The sequence below is a fragment of the Anthonomus grandis genome, chromosome 1, assembly GCF_022605725.1.
Source record: "Anthonomus grandis grandis chromosome 1, icAntGran1.3, whole genome shotgun sequence".
Classification (NCBI taxonomy): Eukaryota; Metazoa; Arthropoda; class Insecta; order Coleoptera; family Curculionidae; genus Anthonomus; species Anthonomus grandis.
The window spans coordinates 50,552,548-50,571,708 of record NC_065546.1 but is presented as its reverse complement, the minus strand read 5'-3'; the positions used below and the strand labels follow the sequence as shown (position 1 = coordinate 50,571,708).

The 19,161-nt window shown below is 30.4% G+C and overlaps 1 protein-coding gene across 4 annotated transcripts in view; it reads left to right on the top strand.

Annotated features, from left to right (window-relative positions):
• The window catches only part of LOC126739140 (furin-like protease 2), a 969,288-nt gene that overhangs the window by 926,130 nt on the left and 23,997 nt on the right, over positions 1 to 19,161 (top strand). For all 4 annotated transcript variants that reach the window (XM_050444697.1, XM_050444683.1, XM_050444705.1 and 1 more), the window contains one exon: positions 17,642 to 17,803. In XM_050444697.1, the coding sequence (XP_050300654.1) occupies positions 17,642 to 17,803 (162 nt within the window). The remainder of the gene's footprint in view (positions 1 to 17,641; positions 17,804 to 19,161) is intronic.

The window sequence follows — 19,161 nt, the reverse complement described above, 5'->3', positions numbered from 1 at the left end:
GTGGTGCAATCGAATGGCCTGCGCGGTCTCCGGACCTAACCCCACTAGACTTTTTTTTTTTGGGGCTACTTAGAAAGCAAAGTTTATAAAACCCCACCTGAAAGTATTGAGAATTTAAAAAATAGAATATTTCAAGAATGCAGAGAAATTAGCGGGCAGACCCTTGCCAATGTTCGTAAGGAGTTTGAAAATAGGCTTTTTTATTGTCTTGCTAATAACGGCGCGCATTTTGAACATTTAATAAAATAAATTTGTTAAACTAATTAAATTTGTTTTTCTACCCTACGGATTTACACTTTAATTGCTTCTGGGTCAATCAAATTTATTTTTTTTTACAACCATTGATAGCATAACCCTTTAAAATAATGTATCACACCATGGGGTAGCCATTTGACATACCAAAGTTTGGCGTAAATAAAATATTCATTATTTCTAGACATTTTCGTACTAGACAACTATTTGCTTACACATTTACCGATTTCATTTTTTTAGCACCGTTGAATCGCATCTTTTCTCGAAGATGCGATGTTACTTAGCGAAACACGTGTCGATAATAAAATAAAGTGTTTAGTTTTGGTTGGTTAATGGTAAAACTGTTTAGTGATTTAGACGGTATTCTGTTTAAGCATATTTTAATCTAGTTAATTCACCTAAATCGGGAGTAATGCTATATCTACGTGATAGTTTAACACTCAATAGGTCAAAAATGACTCATTAACCTCACCATGTTCGGCCCACGTGCGCGCTTTACTTAGGAGGCCTTAATCTAATAGTTGTGTTTAGTTAAACATTAATTACATTGCTTTGTTAATCATTGCTTATTTATTATGTTAAGATAATGTTACATGTATTGCTAAAATTTAATTTTCCTAGAAATTATGTAATTACTGTTTCGCATATCGATTTAAAGGCAAAGGTGATTAAAAGATGATAAACTCCTTAGGTATAGAATTAATATAAAGGATGCTCATTGAAGTAGGTTTTGAATTTTTTATCGCCCCTCGGTACTTTGCACATATTAATTATAGTTTAGTGTTTGATTTCTATGAAGATTGATCAAAAGAAATTTGTTAATTAGTGCCATTCTTTTAGTATTTCTAACTGAGGACAACTATTTTAGCAATTTTTACAGCCACATTCTTATTTGGTGAGAAATGCTGATTACTAATCATTTTAGTAATGCATAGATTGTGATGAAAAATTATAATTTTTTAAAGAGGAATCTTATTTCGTAACTAGCTATATTAAGTTTCAATAGAGAATATATACCGTATATTTTACTAAAAGAAGGAAATACTAGACACATTTAAAAATAAAAATTCAAAGCAAAAATATATGAGGAAGCAAGAAAACGTGCTATATGTAGAGTTATTTAAGTGAAGCAATCATTTATAAAAGCTTTTGTGATTAAATTCTTAGAAATTAATTTCAAAACATGTAAGCCGCCACCAAAAATTAAATATAGGTGTTATAAAAATTTCGATATACGCGCATTTGAACATGACTTGCATAGAGCAAATTGGTTTAAAATTTTGCAAACTCATAATATCGACGAAAAAATTAAAATACTTAATGAAACAATTTTAGCCGTTTTTGAAGTCCATGTGCCATTAAGGGAGGTTAAAGTCTCAAAAAAACCGTCTCCGTGGCTTAATAAGGAGGTCGTAACGGCACAAAATAAACGAAACTTAGCTTTACAACAATTTAAATAACACCGCTCAAATAAAAATCGCCTCTTATACAACCAATTTCGTAACAACCTAGTTAAAATAGTAAAAAAGGCTAAAAAACAATACATTGAATACATATGTGCTCAAAATAATCCATCTAAAACCTGGAAATCTCTATCCAACATTGGCGCTACGACTTCCAACAGCTACAACTTGCCTTCTCATCTATCCAACCCTGATTCTATAAATAATTATTTTGGATCATTTCTACAGAATGTTTTTACCAAAGATACTGAAAAAATCAACTTTTACAAAAATAATACTTGGAACGAAAACTTATCTTTTAATTTTACTCTTTCCACTACAGAAGCTATCCATAAAGTTTTACACTCAATAAAAACAAATGCGCAAGGTACGGATAATCTACCTGTTTCCATGTTAAAGTTATGTAGCCCCTTCTTAGACACATAGATTCTACATATAGTCAATTGCTGTATTGAACAACAATATTTTCCCAATTCCTGGAAAACAGCAATTGGCAAACCATTAGCAAAAATTAGGTATCCTGCATCTTTATCAGATCTTCGAATTGTAAGCATTTTGCCAGCACTTTCAAAGGTATTTGAAAAAATCTTATACGATCAGATTGAATGCGTTTGTGACCGATCATCATATTATTCCGGATAACCAATGTGGCTTCCTCAAAAACTCTAATACATCTACTGCCCTAGCATCGGTTACAAATAGCATTATCGACTCAAATGATAAGGGACTGGCCAGCCTTTTGGTCTTATTAGACTATTCAAAGGCTTTCGACACTTTGGACCATTCACTTCTTTGCGCCAAACTTCACTATTAGGGGTTTAGGGATGAGTCTGTAAACATTATTTCTTCTTTTCTGAGTGATCGATCCCAAAAAGTTTCGTACAATACACGTTGCTCTGAAACTATAAAAATTCGATCTGGTGTGCCCCAAGGATCAATTCTGTCTCCGCTACTTTTTATATTTTATACTGCTGATATTCTTTAATCTACTAGTTACTGCACAGTCACTGCTTTCGCGGACGACACACAGCTTGTATACAATTTTGACACATCTAACTATGTCGATGCGGCGCAGAAGGTCAATCTGGACTTGGAAACTATTAGAACATTATCTTATCAGCATAATTTGCAACTTAATTCAAGCAAGTCAAAACTTTTATGTAATGCCAATAACAAAAACAGCAACATTATTAAGAAAAACGTTGATATTGTGTTAGATGGCTAAAAACTCCCCTATGTTACTTCAGCTAAAAATCTTGGAATAATCCTCGATCAAAATTTACGTTACAGCGAGCACGTTAAGCATTTAAATAAAAAATCTTTCCTTTCTCTTAAATTAATATACAGCCAAAGACATTCGCTTAATTTTAGATTTAAAAAAATAAAAATTAAAAGTCTCATCCTGAGCCATTATTCGTACTGTGATTTTATATACATGCCATGTCTTCGATTAGTAGAAAAAGAAAGAATCCAAAAAATGCAAAATTCTTGTTACAGATTAATATATGGTATTAAAAGGAATGAACATATATCACATAAAATAAAAGAAACTAAATGGCTTAATATATAATAAGTGTCAAATAGGTGCAAGCTTCATTAAGCAAATTTTGTACACAAGATTGTTACAGTACCAGTATCAACTTCTTTAATAATAAAACTAAAAAATAAGTTTATCCCTAGGGGTAAAGACATAAGAAATAAAGGATTCTTCATCATGCCTACATTTAAATCTACTTTTTACAAAAGATTTCTTCTGTTTAATGCTATTGAATTATATAATAATATACCTAATGAGTTTAAACTTTTAAATGTAAATAAATTTAAATATAAATTTAGGGAATATCTATTTCAAAAACATCCGCTGTATATGAAACAAGACACTTATTATTTTATAAAATTCATTGTTTAATCATATTTGATTTTAAATGGGCTCCTGTATATATAGTCTTATATATTCTTAATATTAAATTAAAATACGTATTACTTTGTTGATCTCTCCCGGCAAGACTCTATAAACCTCATTATTGTTATGTTTAACCTATAAGTATTATATTATAGTTCTATGGAATAGAATCTTAATTGTATTATTGTTAGTTTATGTAATTAAAAGAAACCATATGCTATTTTTTCTTTTTGTGGTTAAGTTAGAGTAGCCTTTAGGGCTAGACTTCGCCATTACTTTAAAATCTTGTATTTATAATGTATATTTATTGAAATAAAAGTTTTTATTATTATTATTATTATTATTAAAATGTAAATCGTTATAACTCAATTTCCAAAGACATACTTAATCCTCATTGTCGTTCTCTTTTAAGGTTTAAGTAGTAACCTTAAGGCTTTACTAATGATTTTCTAAAGCATGTTATTGCCTTAGTATTTCGGAACCTAAAAAAGAATTTGGCCAGTTGTGTGTTTACCATTTAGCCTTTTCTATATATATTCAAGTCGGTTTAAGGTAAAGTGAGAAAAATATAGTTCCAATATACAACCTGTTAATAGCAAAATATATATAGTTGCAATTTAAACAAGAGTCAATCATTAAAGCATGAATACATTAGTCCAGGCAAAAAACAGTGATTTTTCAAAAAAGTTTCCTACAGGATAAATGCTACAGAAAAACTATTTACAAGCTTTTAGTCAAAATATGCAAAAAAATCAAGCAAAAAAAAATCTACGACTAAGAAATTGTGCTTTGTTAATCTTCATCTGTTTGTCCGTTTCTCTCGGATTCTTCATAAAAATTAGATTGCTCAGTAAAATCTTTGAACTTTTTCTTTTAAAACAAATACTTTGGCTTTCATTACTTTTTACCTTGTTCCTTTGCCCCTGCGAATATTTAAGGTTGGGAGCAGCGGCAAGGATATTGTTTGTCAAAAAATTCACTATTTACAGTTTAAAAGAAATATGGATCAGTTCCTAAAGAACACCGTCCAAAAACAGGAAACGAATTGAATAATTTCTCTCGAAATAAATAAGTTGGAATTTCTCAAAATAATTTTAGTTTGCAGTTTAAGAATATGGTTTAGTTCAAGAATTTAAAAATTTTGTGTAAATTAATAGTAATCACCCTGTTACACATATTTAAGAATATGTGTAACATCGATGAAATTAATATTGCTTTAAACTATAAAATAACAAATAGCACATGATACAGTGAATAATGAATTTTCTTCGAGATAGAGAGAAAATACGCAAAAAAAACTTTTGTTATCTGGTATAAGAGAAATCCAATACCTATGATAAACAATTTGCCATTCTATTGTTATCTTTTTTAATTTTTGTTCTTGACGATGGTTTTTGGACTAGTTTCACAAAATGTGGGAGATCAGTTGGAAATTCCTAGGAGCACCTTACTAAGGCTAGAATTAGAATTGCCGTGGCACTATGTGTACTTTGTTTGCAACATCTTTGAAGCAATGATACCAAATGCTTTTATAGAAATGGCAAAAAAACGCTTCATAATATCATAAAAATTTGTCACTTATTTTGAGAAGCACAAAACAATGCTATTCCTCTTTAATAACATATGAAGCATTTTTTTTTCATACATAATAAGATACTCATAAAGAAGGCAATATTCAAAGGTAAATGAATGCAGATTACGTAAATTAGAGAAAAATGCAACAGCATCGCAACGTCGCTCGAATCTAACATCAATAAGTAAAATTAACATTATTGTATGTGTTGATGTATAACTGAAAATTTTCTCTTTTGAAAGTGTGTGTAAACTTGACAACAGGGAATCGATGAATATGTTTGTAAACAAAACACTCCCCTTGCCCCTGTGCACATGTTGAACTCAAACAAAGTGGTTGTGTACTAATTCTAGCTTTTTATTCTATCGAAAAACCGGTACTGGTCATTTTACTATCCTACCTACATTAAAATAGCTACGCGAGAGTAAAGTACTTTATTATCAGGAATAAAATTATGGAAATGTGCTTTTATTGGTGCTTAAATTTTATACTCCATAAAATTATCAGTTTGTATTTAATTTCGATATTTTATAGTTCTCCGAAGGTTAGCCTTAAAGAAATCATATTTATGCAGTAAGAAACGTTATTATAATCCTCTATTAAAACAAAATTAAAATTATTTTAAAACTTTTTTTTTGCTTTAAAAGAAAAAGGGCATTAAGCGGTTGAAAGCTGCTAAGCAGCAAAATCTTAAAGAATCGGAAACTTCGCTTAAGACGAATAATGAACGGATTTCAATGGATTAACAAGCTTTAATAAATTTGAATACGTATAGCAACAAAGAAACGCCTAAGATTGAAAGGAGTTATGAATTTTCTAATTTTTGAAGGCGAAGGAACTTTAATAACTTATCGATCAGAAAGTTTCCAGAAAGTTTGCATTAATTTAAAACGGGAATTATCGAATTTGTATTACTATAGGTTGGGGTATTTTAGACCAACAGTGATATAAATAAAACTTGATTTTCGGTTAAACAAATTATTTATTTATTTCGATATTTTATAGGTTTATCTAACATGAAAAATTTTACTTAATATATGTTATAGAAACGCTAAGCATTTCCTTTATATAATATAAAAAAAGGCACAATACTAAGTTATTACGTGATTTACGCACTAAGAATCTAAACACGCGATAGCCTTAGAAATAGGTTAACAGGAAACATTAATAAGCTTAATGGGTAGCTTTTAAAATATTTAAAATACCTGTTCTGCTTTTAAAATGAGCGAAAAATGGGTTCAAAAAAAATTATAGAATTAATTTGTATTATTAGTTATTCAGATTTTACGACTAGACTAGTTATTTTTCATAGGTACATTTACTGTTTACATATAGATCCTGTGAATTAAAGCAATAAATTAACGAATATAAGGATATCAATATTTGAATTTAAAGGATTGATTGTCAGTAATTTGAGCATACTAAGGTAGTTAAGTTAAGGTGGTAGTAATTCTTTTACTAAGGCAGCAAAGCAATATATAATAATTGTTTATCCTAAATGATGATGGTTCAACAGCGAAGTTTCTAGCCCATTTTTAAATCGAAAAATGAGAACGAATACAATCGCAAACTAGCACTAAACTACGATGGGTAAGAATTTAATTAAACTAGTTATTAGATAACATATAATGCAACGGTTCGAGACAAAATCCGCCTCATCATAAGGCTTCATATAGGAGTAAGAAGTTTACTTTCATAATAATGTCTTTTAAATAATTTTTCATCAATACACAAGAAATGTTTAATTAAATTTATAAAACGAAATAAACAGATAAACACTGGAGCAATATTATTGTTGTTTGTTAGAATTATCCTAAGACCATCCTGGTTTAAAGTATCTTGGGATTTCAATGTAACTTTCTGGTTTTTGTCACTATTCACATATTTTACTCATACTCTATTTTTTTTTTATTTTCCTAAACAAAATTAATAACACTTTTGAAAACTATTATAATAAATCATAAAATACACATTATCCTATTTAAAATATAAAAATAATTGTAAATCAGTTCAACACATTCCTAGAAAAAGCAGTGAATAATCTGTGAGTCAGGTTATATATGGTGCTTTATATAAATTGTATATCTTTCAAACATTTCACTCTTTAAGTTATAAAATAAAATATTAAAAAATATTGGTGTCAAATACTTTATATCAAAATTTTTTTTAAATATAACTGTCTTATACCAAACTTTTTAAAATGACATTTAAATTTGCTTGCTATTACATAGCTAAATTATAATTGAGGTAATGCATGGTATACTATTTTTAGTTGCTCGGGCGTAAAACGGTCACCTGGTCGATGGTGTAACTTTTCTAACATAATTCTTTACTTTATCCAATTTTTCTTAATATAATTCTCATCTTAAAATAATTCTTAAGTAAATTTGAATGCGCTACTTCTGGTGACGACTTGATCTAATTTATTTAAATGGTTTTTAGGCAAAGCTCATCAAGACTGCAAAATGTCAATAAATACGCAAAGAAGTTCGCTTTTTGATCCACTTTTATACAATGGTTTTATCCCACCTTCTTTTAAAACATCTGGGAAAGTATTAATACAAAAACTCATATTAATGAGGTAACAAAGAACTTTTGATAAATCATTATACATTTTATGAACATTGTTCTTTACATTTATCTTTTAAATTGTGTTTATCTACTTTTTTTTAGTATATTTTTGTATATAGTATTTTTTGTTTATTGAGAACTTTGATTTAGTTATGAGGATCTTTTATAGTTTTAGATTTTCGCCAACTTCACAAAAATAATCATCTCTCACAATTTGTAAACTTTGAATTCCTATATTCTTAATTCTTGTTTTTGTTATGGTCTTACTACGTTATGTATCTACGCATTTCCATAATGGTTTTACTATTTAAATTTTTTTTCTGAACAAAATATTTCTTTTTATGGATTTTGTGACATCAATTTCAAGCCTTATATATAGAGTTTTAAACTCTCGAGTGGTTTCTCATATTAATTCTTATATGTAAATGTGATCCCAGGAGACCTTACATGCGGTATGTCTGTAACACAATAGTTATTATTTATTACATAATATTATCTGATCTTCCTTTAAGTGCACTAGAATTTTTCTAGTAGTTTTTCTTAATAACCTTTTTTTCATTTTTAGACTTTTTCGGCTGATTTGATTTTAATGTCTTTTGGTCCTGTTGTTCTGGAATTGACTTTATGATGTCCTTTAATCTGTTTACATATCAGTCTTTTTTACGTTTAGTTCGAGCTCTTTGTCTTTTCTGCTTCTTTCATATTTAATGTTGTTGTGATTTCCTTGTTCATTTTTTTCTATCTTTATAGATATTATTGCTACTTTTTATGAATCTTCTTTAAGTTGCTAGAGTGTTTGGCATTTTATTTAAATTGGATGTTCTCTTCATTATGTAAAGTAGAAATTCCAGTTTTCGGGATCGGGATCCCGTTTTGAAATCCCGGGATAAAAATCCAAATCCAACTGACCGATCCTAATTATATTTTGAATAAAATATTTAACAGTAATAACAGTATCCCGAGCAAATAAAAATGCAGTTAACAAATTATTTAAAAATTCAGAACTAAAAACATTTTCAGTACATTTGTACATTACATATTACATATTACATACCTAGGTATCTACTATCTAACAACCTTACTAAAAAGTCTAAAAATAAACTTGAGACAGAAACACATTCTTCAAAAAAAAAAATAAATAAATACAAAATAACTTTGAAATTAAACAGTTAGTTTTGTTTATAAAAAATAAAATATGCTCTTAAAAACACTAAGGTATCTAAAGATAAATCACTTAAACGAGATCTAAGTTTAGACGCAAATGTGACCGCCGAAGAAAAGGCTCTTTCAGCTTCGACACTTGTTGGCGGTACTGTTAGTAAATATTCATAACTATATGTTACAAAAAATCGGGATTTTCGGGAAATACCGCAATCCCGGGATTTTCGGGATTAATTTTCGGTATTAAAAATGTCCCGGGATTTCGGGACCCCGGGAACCCGGTCTGGAAACCCTAATGTAAAGGTAATATCACGTGATTTCTCGCGATATCTGTCTCATTAAATTCTTTCTTGCTTGTATTTTTCCTTTGCTCCGTTCCGTTCAAGTCAAATTTATTTCTTGTTCTGAATTTCTGTGGGTAGTTTGTTATCGTTTTCTGCTATTTTTTTATTGGTGCTCTATGTTGGCATTAAGGAGGTTGGCTCTTTATGATTTTTCCTGTTAATCACTGTTGGCTCTTGTATAGGAACGCAGGTATTTGTTATAGTTCGCTTTCTTTCCTTATAGGTTTGGATGATTTCATAAAATTAACTTTATGAAGTCTTGTTCTTTTTCATGTTGTAATAATAAGAATAATAATAATAACTATTCATATAAATATTTTTGTTATAGTCTACATGCCAAACAGCATCACACTCTTTAGCTGAATTGGAAGACCCATGCACTGATCACAGATATCAGAGGGATCAAACCTTGTGATCATCTAACTTAACTTATTTGAAGTAGATGTCGTAAAGTCCAGTTCAGAGGTCTATTAGAATCTTTGATGTGTCGCACATGCTGCACTAAATAGTCCGTGCGCACCAGTGGAAACCAGTTTACACTTAATAATGGTTGGAGATACTTACCAACCGAAACGTCGGGTTACATTAAATAAATAAGACAATGCAAGTTCGACAAGATGTTTTTCACTGTACCATTGTCTACCACCTTCAAAAACAAACCAAAACATGTTACCCTTTTGTGTCAAAAAGTAAATCTTTAATGCCTTAATCCACTGATGGCGCAAAAAACTAAACTTATTAAATTAAAATTTTTGGTTAAACTGATTTTACGTACTTAAATCTTATCTTTAAATTAAATATTATCTTCCTATCTACTATCCTGAATTTCTAACTTTATAAAACTAAACCCAGAAATCCCGAATAATGAAATTTTAAATGCAAATAAATTCTAATGCCGGACCTGTGCAACTTTTCACGCTTGAGTGGCTGGGACTGACGTCAGACGTCTAACAAAATAGTACGTGGGCGTCTGTAGTCAAATTTTACAAATCAAATGTATAAATAAAAAAATAATAAAACATTTATTTATTTAATGGAACGATTAAGTATCTATTACTTTATGACTCTTTCCACGTAAAATTTTGCGATTCAAACATGCATGCCATGTGACAATATAAGCAACACCGGCACACGGACTATTCGCGGCACATCAAAGATTCTAATAGATCTCTGAACAGGACTCTAACATAATTGGCTTAGGAATTAGAATACATCAGAGTTTCTGATTAATTCTAATGTCGTCGATGCGTGATGTGGATGGTAGTGCTGATTTTTGCATAAATTCGATCAGGTCAGATTACTCGTTATGGTTAAGTATCACTCTTCTGTTATTGATGTAATAGTTAGAACTCTTCTCTTAATTCTCATTTTCTTTATATTATTCGGGATAATAATATAAATAAGAGCTGTTCTTCTAGAAACTTTATCTATTAGCATTAATTCAGATCTTATTATCTATTATTAATTACCCACTGATCTGTAACAATAGTCCGATCCTAATACAATTTGAATTCGTCATTTTTAAATATTGGATGAAGGGCACACTTGTAATATAGCAACTTATTTTTTCTGATTACTTTTTTTAGTAGGAGTATTTTTACTTCTTTATTGTATGGCTATTTCAGTTCTACTTACGAAAATATCTAACAGCCTCACGTAATATGCTGTGTTTCACATCCTTATCTACATTTGTCATTTGTATTGCTTGGATACCTACATACCAAATTTCAGATAGTCCTTGTTGGAGTGACTTGATCTTGTAGAGCCACTAAGAATTCTTTAGTTTTAAGGAAAAACTGCCCCGAGATCAATCAGTAATTTGATGTTGCGGACTTGACGACTTTTTCCTGCTCGGTATTGTGCTGGAATCTGGAGCGTCCGAAGCTTAAATAGTGTTAGGTCATCTGCTTTACTACTGCTCTATATATTTCGAGTGTTTGAGGCTTTTAAAAAAGCCTTTGGCAGCCTGTTATTCCTCAATATTTTAGGTTTTCTTCGGAATCCATTGTTTTGATATTCTACCCGTTCTCCATCTGGAAAATTACTTGGTTGTAACCCACCCTTAACTATATTACCAGTATTTATCTGATCGAAAAGTATGATCCTAGGTCGTCACAACCGGCCTTTGTTTTTAGCATTTGGTCAAACAAACAGAATTTTCAGGGAGTTCAGAGGTTTCAGGGAGCCGTTAATAAGTTAAGATCATCCCTATAAAGTAGATGATTAAGCTCTGCTAATTTTCTATATTATTGTTTTTAATGGTAAATCGACACCTGGTTATATTTAGTCAGCTTAGAAGTTGATTCATGACAAGGCAAAACCACATTAAACCCTCTGAAATTAACCTTTGCGAATAGGAATTCTGTTTGTTTGAATACCGCTACCAGTAGAGAGCTGAGGGCTAATCGACGTATGCTTAGTTGACATAGTACACGCTGAAGAGGAAATGATGCGGTCATCTACACTGTATAGTCTAAATAGGCCTATAATCTTTTGTGTCACCGTATTTTTTTACATCCGGTTAACACCTCTGGTTTAACAGGAAGTGACACTAACTTTCTTATTTTAATTGGGACACTTGGTATATTATTACGTATTTCGATAAAAAATAATATTCTGAGAACAATGATACTCTATTTGCTACTTTTTGTCTTATACTCATAGAAAAAATCATTTTTTTAAATTTTAAAATAGGGTGGCATGAATGCGTTGAAAATTTTAATTTTTAATCAAGTAATCACGGAAAAATTGTTTCGTTATATTTAATGATTTAAATCTTTTACACGAATATTTAAAATGTCCAAACCATTAATTTTGGCATTTACTTTATTTTTTTAAATAGCACATTATTGGGAACAAACACTTTTTAAATAGGGTTTTTTTTCTCAATAATTTTTGAGACTTTGGTTTCTTGACTAGGAGGCTGCGTTTTGACGTGTTCTTGAGTTATTTTTCAATTGACATAATACATGACATCTTGTCAAGTTCAATTGTTACTTGTTATTCAAATAAATTTACCGTAGTTTTTGAAAGAATTTCAAGGTTTACTAATATTTGAAATGTTTGCTGACTGTATTTATTTAAGTAATAAAACACAATGTAAATTATTATGTTAATTTTTTTTTCGTGATTACTTGATTAAAAATTAAAATTTTCAATGCATTTATAACACCTTATTTTAAAATTTAAAAAAAAAATGATTTTTTCTATGAGCATAAAACAAAAAGTGGCTTATTGCTTATACCAAATTTCATTCGTTTATCTTGAAAAGTAAAAAAGTTATAAAGTGTTCCCTTTTTCCTGTGTCACTCTGTATGTAGGCAGCGAAAACGTTCTTCCTAGGCCTGATTAAAGACAACAAATTCGATCATAAATTTTTCTTTGCAGCCGCTTTCTTCCGATTAGATATGCGTTCTATAATACACGATGTAATTAGTTTATACAGCCCAGGTAGGCAAGATATTGGTCGATATTTTGATATAGATACTCTGTGTGAAATGCAAATTTCAAGGCATATTTCGAGAATTTAAAATAATATTATTTAAGAGGACGGCTAGTTGGTAATATTATTGTTTGAAATTTTAAAAATAACACTTAGTAAAAGTAAAATCAATTTAATATTAAAAGAAAAGAAAAAAGCCGTAATATACTGATAAAATAGAACTGAATAACCAGTGCGCCAATAATTAATTTTAGTACTTACCGTAAATTTCGAAATTTTAAAAGCGATTATCGCAAGACTAAAACAACACTCACCTCGCGAACTGGAAACGATAAAGAATCTAAAGTTTTCACGAAGGAAACGTGCGCGGTGGTAGTGTCGATTATTTATTTTATAGGTTAAAAAAATATAGCGTTTAATAGCGAAAGGTGAAAAATTTATATTGAACCGTTAAATTTCATAGCGACTATATTGTTCTCGCAACTTTATTACAAGATTATAACAAAACCTAGTTAAAACTTTTCGCTTTCTTCTCGACGATAGTGCCCAGGAAACATGGCATCCAGTTTAGGTGTGTTTTTTAATTTTATTTTATAGATTTTACGACGGTTGGTTTGTTAGAAATATAATGACGTAAAATAATAAAAATGTTTGGATTATTACCACAAGGCACGCAAACTGTATTTATTTTTATGGTAGCACGAAATAGAAAACGTGATTTCGAGGAAAAAGCCTTTCAGGAGTTTTTTATTACTATCTGCTCTCCTTAGCTGCTTTCGGGTATATTTTTGTGCTGATTTAAGCAAAAAAAAGAAAGAGTTTAGTGGATTCATTTTTCAGGATTTGTTATCACATTTTCCAGCTGTACCGTCGTCCATGATTCTTTGTTACCACCCTATTGAATTTTTCATATTTTAATTAGTCATTCAAAATACACCGTTAGTGGTCACATATCATAACAATCCAAATAAATACTTCAGGGATACATCTTTTTTTTTAATTTTTTTCATAATCTCTTGTGAAAAATCCCCGTAGTACTTCATAAAATTACAAAAGTATGAGCTATCGTTTAGATTTAAAATAGGGTATAATTAATATAAAAAAATATTATAGTAAAGAAGAAAAATCTGCATGTCTGCATATAATTTTACTACATATTTATTTGCCGTCAGATGTTGGCGGCTTTCATTATTATTTGCAGTTTAGGAGCAGGATCAAGAAACGTATGACCAATTTATTATATATGCTTCTTCAACTGCCCTTTTCGAGTTGTAAATCTCTTTTTAATGAGATGTTCATCTTCTTTTTAACATGTCTTTCTATTTCTTATCCCGTTCCTCTTAATTGCAGTCTCACTTCTGGAGATCTGCTTTACGTTTATCTCTTATTCTTGTATCTTTATTTCTACTTATTCTTATTCTCCTTTCACTTTTACCTTGACAATAGTCATTCGTTCTCTTTGGTCGCTTCGAGCTGTGAATTGCTCTTTTCGTCGTCCTTTTTAAGATCTGCTTTAAAATTTATTTCAAGTCTTTTTTCCTGGTCTATGGTGTTCTGTCTCTCTCTCTCTCTCTCTGTAGTGTCTTTACTCAAGTCATCTTTTGTAATTTTAATCAGATCTTCATTTTTTAAGCCTTCTTTTATGGTCTTAGTCAAAACTTCATCTCCCTTCTTAATGTCGTCTTTCAAGGTTTTAAAGATATGTTCCTGATTCATTTCTCTTTTGTTCGGCCTCGCTTCTCTGGGCATACTTTACTTTCATACAAAAGGCGGGTTTACTCAATTTTTATATTTCCACAAAAAATATTAAAAAACACTTACATGTTTTCACTTTTACATGTATTTTTTTTGACGTAGTCGCCATTCCTTTTCGGTGAGCCTTCTTTAGAGGTGTGTTTCTTCAGAGAAGTAAAGACATGGAAAAAGGCGTCAGGTTGCAATTTTTTAGGCTTAGAGCATGGCACAAACTGAGAGCACTTTAATACATTCGTATGATTCATAACTCCAGCGCCCTAAACTATTTTTACCTCAGTTTTACCGTTCGCAGGAAGGTATATTGACATTTACAGATTATAGCGCGGAATTCAGAGATTTTGAGATTGTATTGACATTTTTTTCAAAAAATTTCCTCGAGTTCAGAGTTCTCTCACTGAACACATTAAACTTGTCAAAATAGAATTTTCTACAATTGTGATAGGGCCAGTACACTAACTCCCTGGACACGCCTCGTATCATTTTCAATTCGCTATTCTTTCATGGTGTTCATCAGTTTTGTTGATTTTTGCCTCTCTCTTGAGTTTCTTTGCTCAGATTGTTTAAAGGGCCTTAATCAAATTTTCACTTTCTTAATATTCCTTATCTCATTCTTTATGTTTCTTACTCTACTCCTAAAACGTCAACAACAGCAAATCTATTAGTTTTGCAGTCCTGACTTCTGGTTAAAAATATTCACTTAATTGATCTTTTAGATTTTTTACTTGGCATCAAATGCATTAAAAACCAGCTCAACTAAATTAAAAAACACTCTTTTACCTCTCTATTTCCTATTAAATTCAAATAATATGTTTCTGTCTCATTTAAAAATAACCTATTTTCAACATCAACAGCTTATTTAATACCATAGCGAAAGTCTAAGAAGCTACTCATTGAATGTGAAATCTTTCGAAATGGTATTATCATATATTAATGGATCCTAGCCACAATAATGTAGTAACTTTTTTCAACTTCTCTAGTATATTCGACACACACCATTTTTATGTAAAGGGTGTCCCAAATTCGAGGGTGACCATTGGGATTTCGGAAACCGTAAGAGTTACGGGGTCGGTTAAAGAAAGTTAAAGTTGTGCAATTTGAAGCCTAATAAAATGACGTTTAAAAAAATTTAAAATTCCGGAGATATCCAAAAAAAACCGAAATTTGTCAAAATCGTTTTTACCTTCTACCGACTTTATTTAAACAGATATCGGAAAACTAAAAACAGTTTTTTATTGCCACTTTTTGTGCTCTATAACATGCAAGAACGTCCGCAAAGAAAAGTCCGATGTTTCGTTTTTTTTTTTCGATCATCATCAACTTTATTTTTTCTTTGCGCCATATTGGATTTTTAATTGCCTTTTTAATGAGTTATCGCACTTACACGTCCGATTACTCCTTCTAGTACTTCCCATAAGACCTCCATGAGTGCAAGAGAGAAAGATATATCAATGGGATTTCCAAATAAATTAATGTAGTAACTTTTTTCAACTTCTCTAGTATATTCGACACACGCCATTTTTATGTAAAGGGTGTCCCAAATTCGAGGGTGACCATTGGGATTTCGGAAACCGTAAGAGTTACGGGGTCGGTTAAAGAAAGTTAAAGTTGTGCAATTTGAAGCCTAATAAAATGACGTTTAAAAAATTTTAAAATTCCGGAGATATCCAAAAAAAAACCGAAATTTGTCAAAATCGTTTTTACCTTCTACCGACTTTATTTAAACAGATATCGGAAAACTAAAAACAGTTTTTTATTGCCATTTTTTGTGCTCTATAACATGCAAGAACGTCCGCAAAGAAAAGTTCGATGTTTCGTTTTTTTTTTCGATCATCATCAACTTTATTTTTTCTTTGCGCCATATTGGATTTTTAATTGCCTTTTTAATGAGTTATCGCACTTACACGTCCGATTACTCCTTCTAGTACTTCCCATAAGACCTCCATGAGTGCAAGAGAGAAAGATATATCAATGGGATTTCCAAATAAATTGATTTTATATAAACTGAAGCTATAAAATACTCTGTATTTGATATAGTTTTTTTTAAACCAATTTCGTGAATATATATCCAATAGGGCGCCCATAAAAAAATATAAAGTTAATAATGATCGAAAAAAAAACGAAACGTCGGATTATTTTTTTTGCGTCATAAAAAGTGGCAATGAAAAACTGTTTTTAGATTTCCGATATCTCTTTAAATAAAGTCGGTAGAACGTAAAAACGATTTTGACAATTTTCGATCTTTTTCGGATAACTCCGGAAGTATCCGGAATTTTAAAATTTTTTAAACGTCATTTTATTAAGCTCCAAATTGCGCAACTTTGCCTTCATTTAACCGACCCTGTAACTCTTACGGTTTCCGAGATTCCAATGGTCACCCTCGAATTTGGGACACCCTATACAGGAAACCTTTAGAAGCGAGGATTAGAGAAGATGCTCTTTAAATAGTTCCGTAATTTCTAAAAAAAAATAATTCTAAATGTAAATGGTCATGAATCAAACTACTATAACATTTCTTTAGCCACATAAACAGATACATTTACCTGTATCTGTTTTCTAACTATTATTCCGAAATCTAGCACTTTGTTGATAATACTTCTGTTGGATTTTCGAATCTTGGTGAAAAAACACTTCTAACTCAACTAAATATTAAGGTATAATGAGAATCCTGCAGTCTCCCTCCACTTAATTATTAAACATTCAGTTATTTAAAATTCCCGACATGTTTCGGACATAGTGGTGCCATCATCAGTGGATAAAATGTTTAAAATTGGTATTATATATATGCACCAGGGTTTGATTCTATGTCAAAAAACCCTCTCACTGCAGGATTTTCATTTTACCTTAATCTACGACTCCACTGCAAGCATGGGCTATTTTTTTACTATCAACTAAATATCATTTGTGCAAGAATAAAAGATGTGATAATGTATAAACAGATACTTATTACTAACGATGACCAGCTCACTTTATATTAATATTTCCAAAACAACCATTAAAGATAGCCTCCAGCGAATTAATGTTCTGACTGATATTGTCAATTCTCACTCACATCCACTCTGGATAAGTCAAGTATTATTTCGTAGTATTATTCTACGTCTACAAAAAAATTTTAACTCCGACAAGAATAATAAACTAACTTTCTCAATAATAATTTTAATAAAACCTACTTTGTTATAGGTGTACGAATGTTGGATGGAGTAGTTAACGATGCAGTAGAAGCCAAAGCATTGGGGCTAAATCCGGAACATATTGACATTTACAGTGCATCTTGGGGTCCAGAAGATGATGGAAAAACGGTTGATGGTCCTGGTCCACTTGCTAGACGTGCATTTATCTACGGTAAGAATTATGAACCATAAAATTATTTTTATTCATTTTGTGTAAGCTTTTCTAATATCTTTACATCTTATATGAATACACCCACTTTCTAGTTATGTTCTTGCATTTATATATCTTGTCTTAAGTTATATACAATCATGGCAAATCTTTCCTTAGAAAGCCTTTTCCTTTTTTTTTGAAGATTTCGAAAACAAATTAAAAATCTTTTATTCACCAACCTTTGTACTTTTTCTCTGGGTAACTCATAAATACCATAAACACTTCCCTGCACCACTTGTAGCCTGCAGTTTTTTTTTAACTTCTGCCAAAATAATTTGAAGCGGTCTACAAGTTGTCAGAATAGTATCTAATAATTCTGGTATTAATTCATCAATTTGTACAGGGTGGCCGTTTTATTAGGGGCCTATACCTTTTCTCAGAATGTACAGGATGTGCAAAAAAATTTCTTACAGAAATGTTTTTGTTTTAAGCGAATTTTTTAATTTTTTTAGTTTCATCAATACAGGGTGCACCGACTTTAACACCAGAATTTTAAATAAGACACCCCGTATATTTTTATATTTTTAGGTTTCTTGGAAAAATGAAGGTAACTGTCATAAGAACTACCTATCCGAATTTTGTGTAGTTTAGACAGAAATTAAGGTTTTTGATTTTTTTTTAGCAAATTTATGTCCTCGGCATACAGTGTTTTATAATGCTGGTAATTGAGACTTTTTAATAAAATTCGTAGCACGACTTAAAAAAACCTATTGATCGACGGTGACCGGGTATTTTAAATTTATACAGGGTGTCTCAGGTAACAAGATATATTTTTAAATTTTCAATTCGCAATATTTAAGTTTTTTTAAATGGAATACGCTGTATTTCATATAGTATTTTTAAAAAGAGCAAGAAAAGCTAGTTATCGATATATATATGTCCTATACCAAAATCTAATTGTTCAGAAAATGTTTAGAATTTTATTGCATTGATATAATTTCAACTCTCTGCAATAATATTGCTCTTTGAAAAAATTTTGCTAATTTAGTATTTCACCGTAGTAAACTGTGAAATAAATTTATAAAAATTGAAAGAAATAAGAGCCTTAGAAAAACAGTAACATAACGCTAAACATAACTAAAGTCTAAAGTAAGTTTTCAATATGTTCTCGATTTTAAATAATACATGTACTACAACTTCTAAAGATTCTATAGTATTGGATACAAAATCAAAAAGCTTGATTTAAGTAGGCTACAGCCTCTCTAATACTTCTTTGCACTTAATTTTTCTAATACTAACTATTATCTTGTATACAGTGTTTTTTAATGTTCCCCATAGGAAGAAATTCAACGGAGTAAGATCTGAAGTTCGGGCTGGCC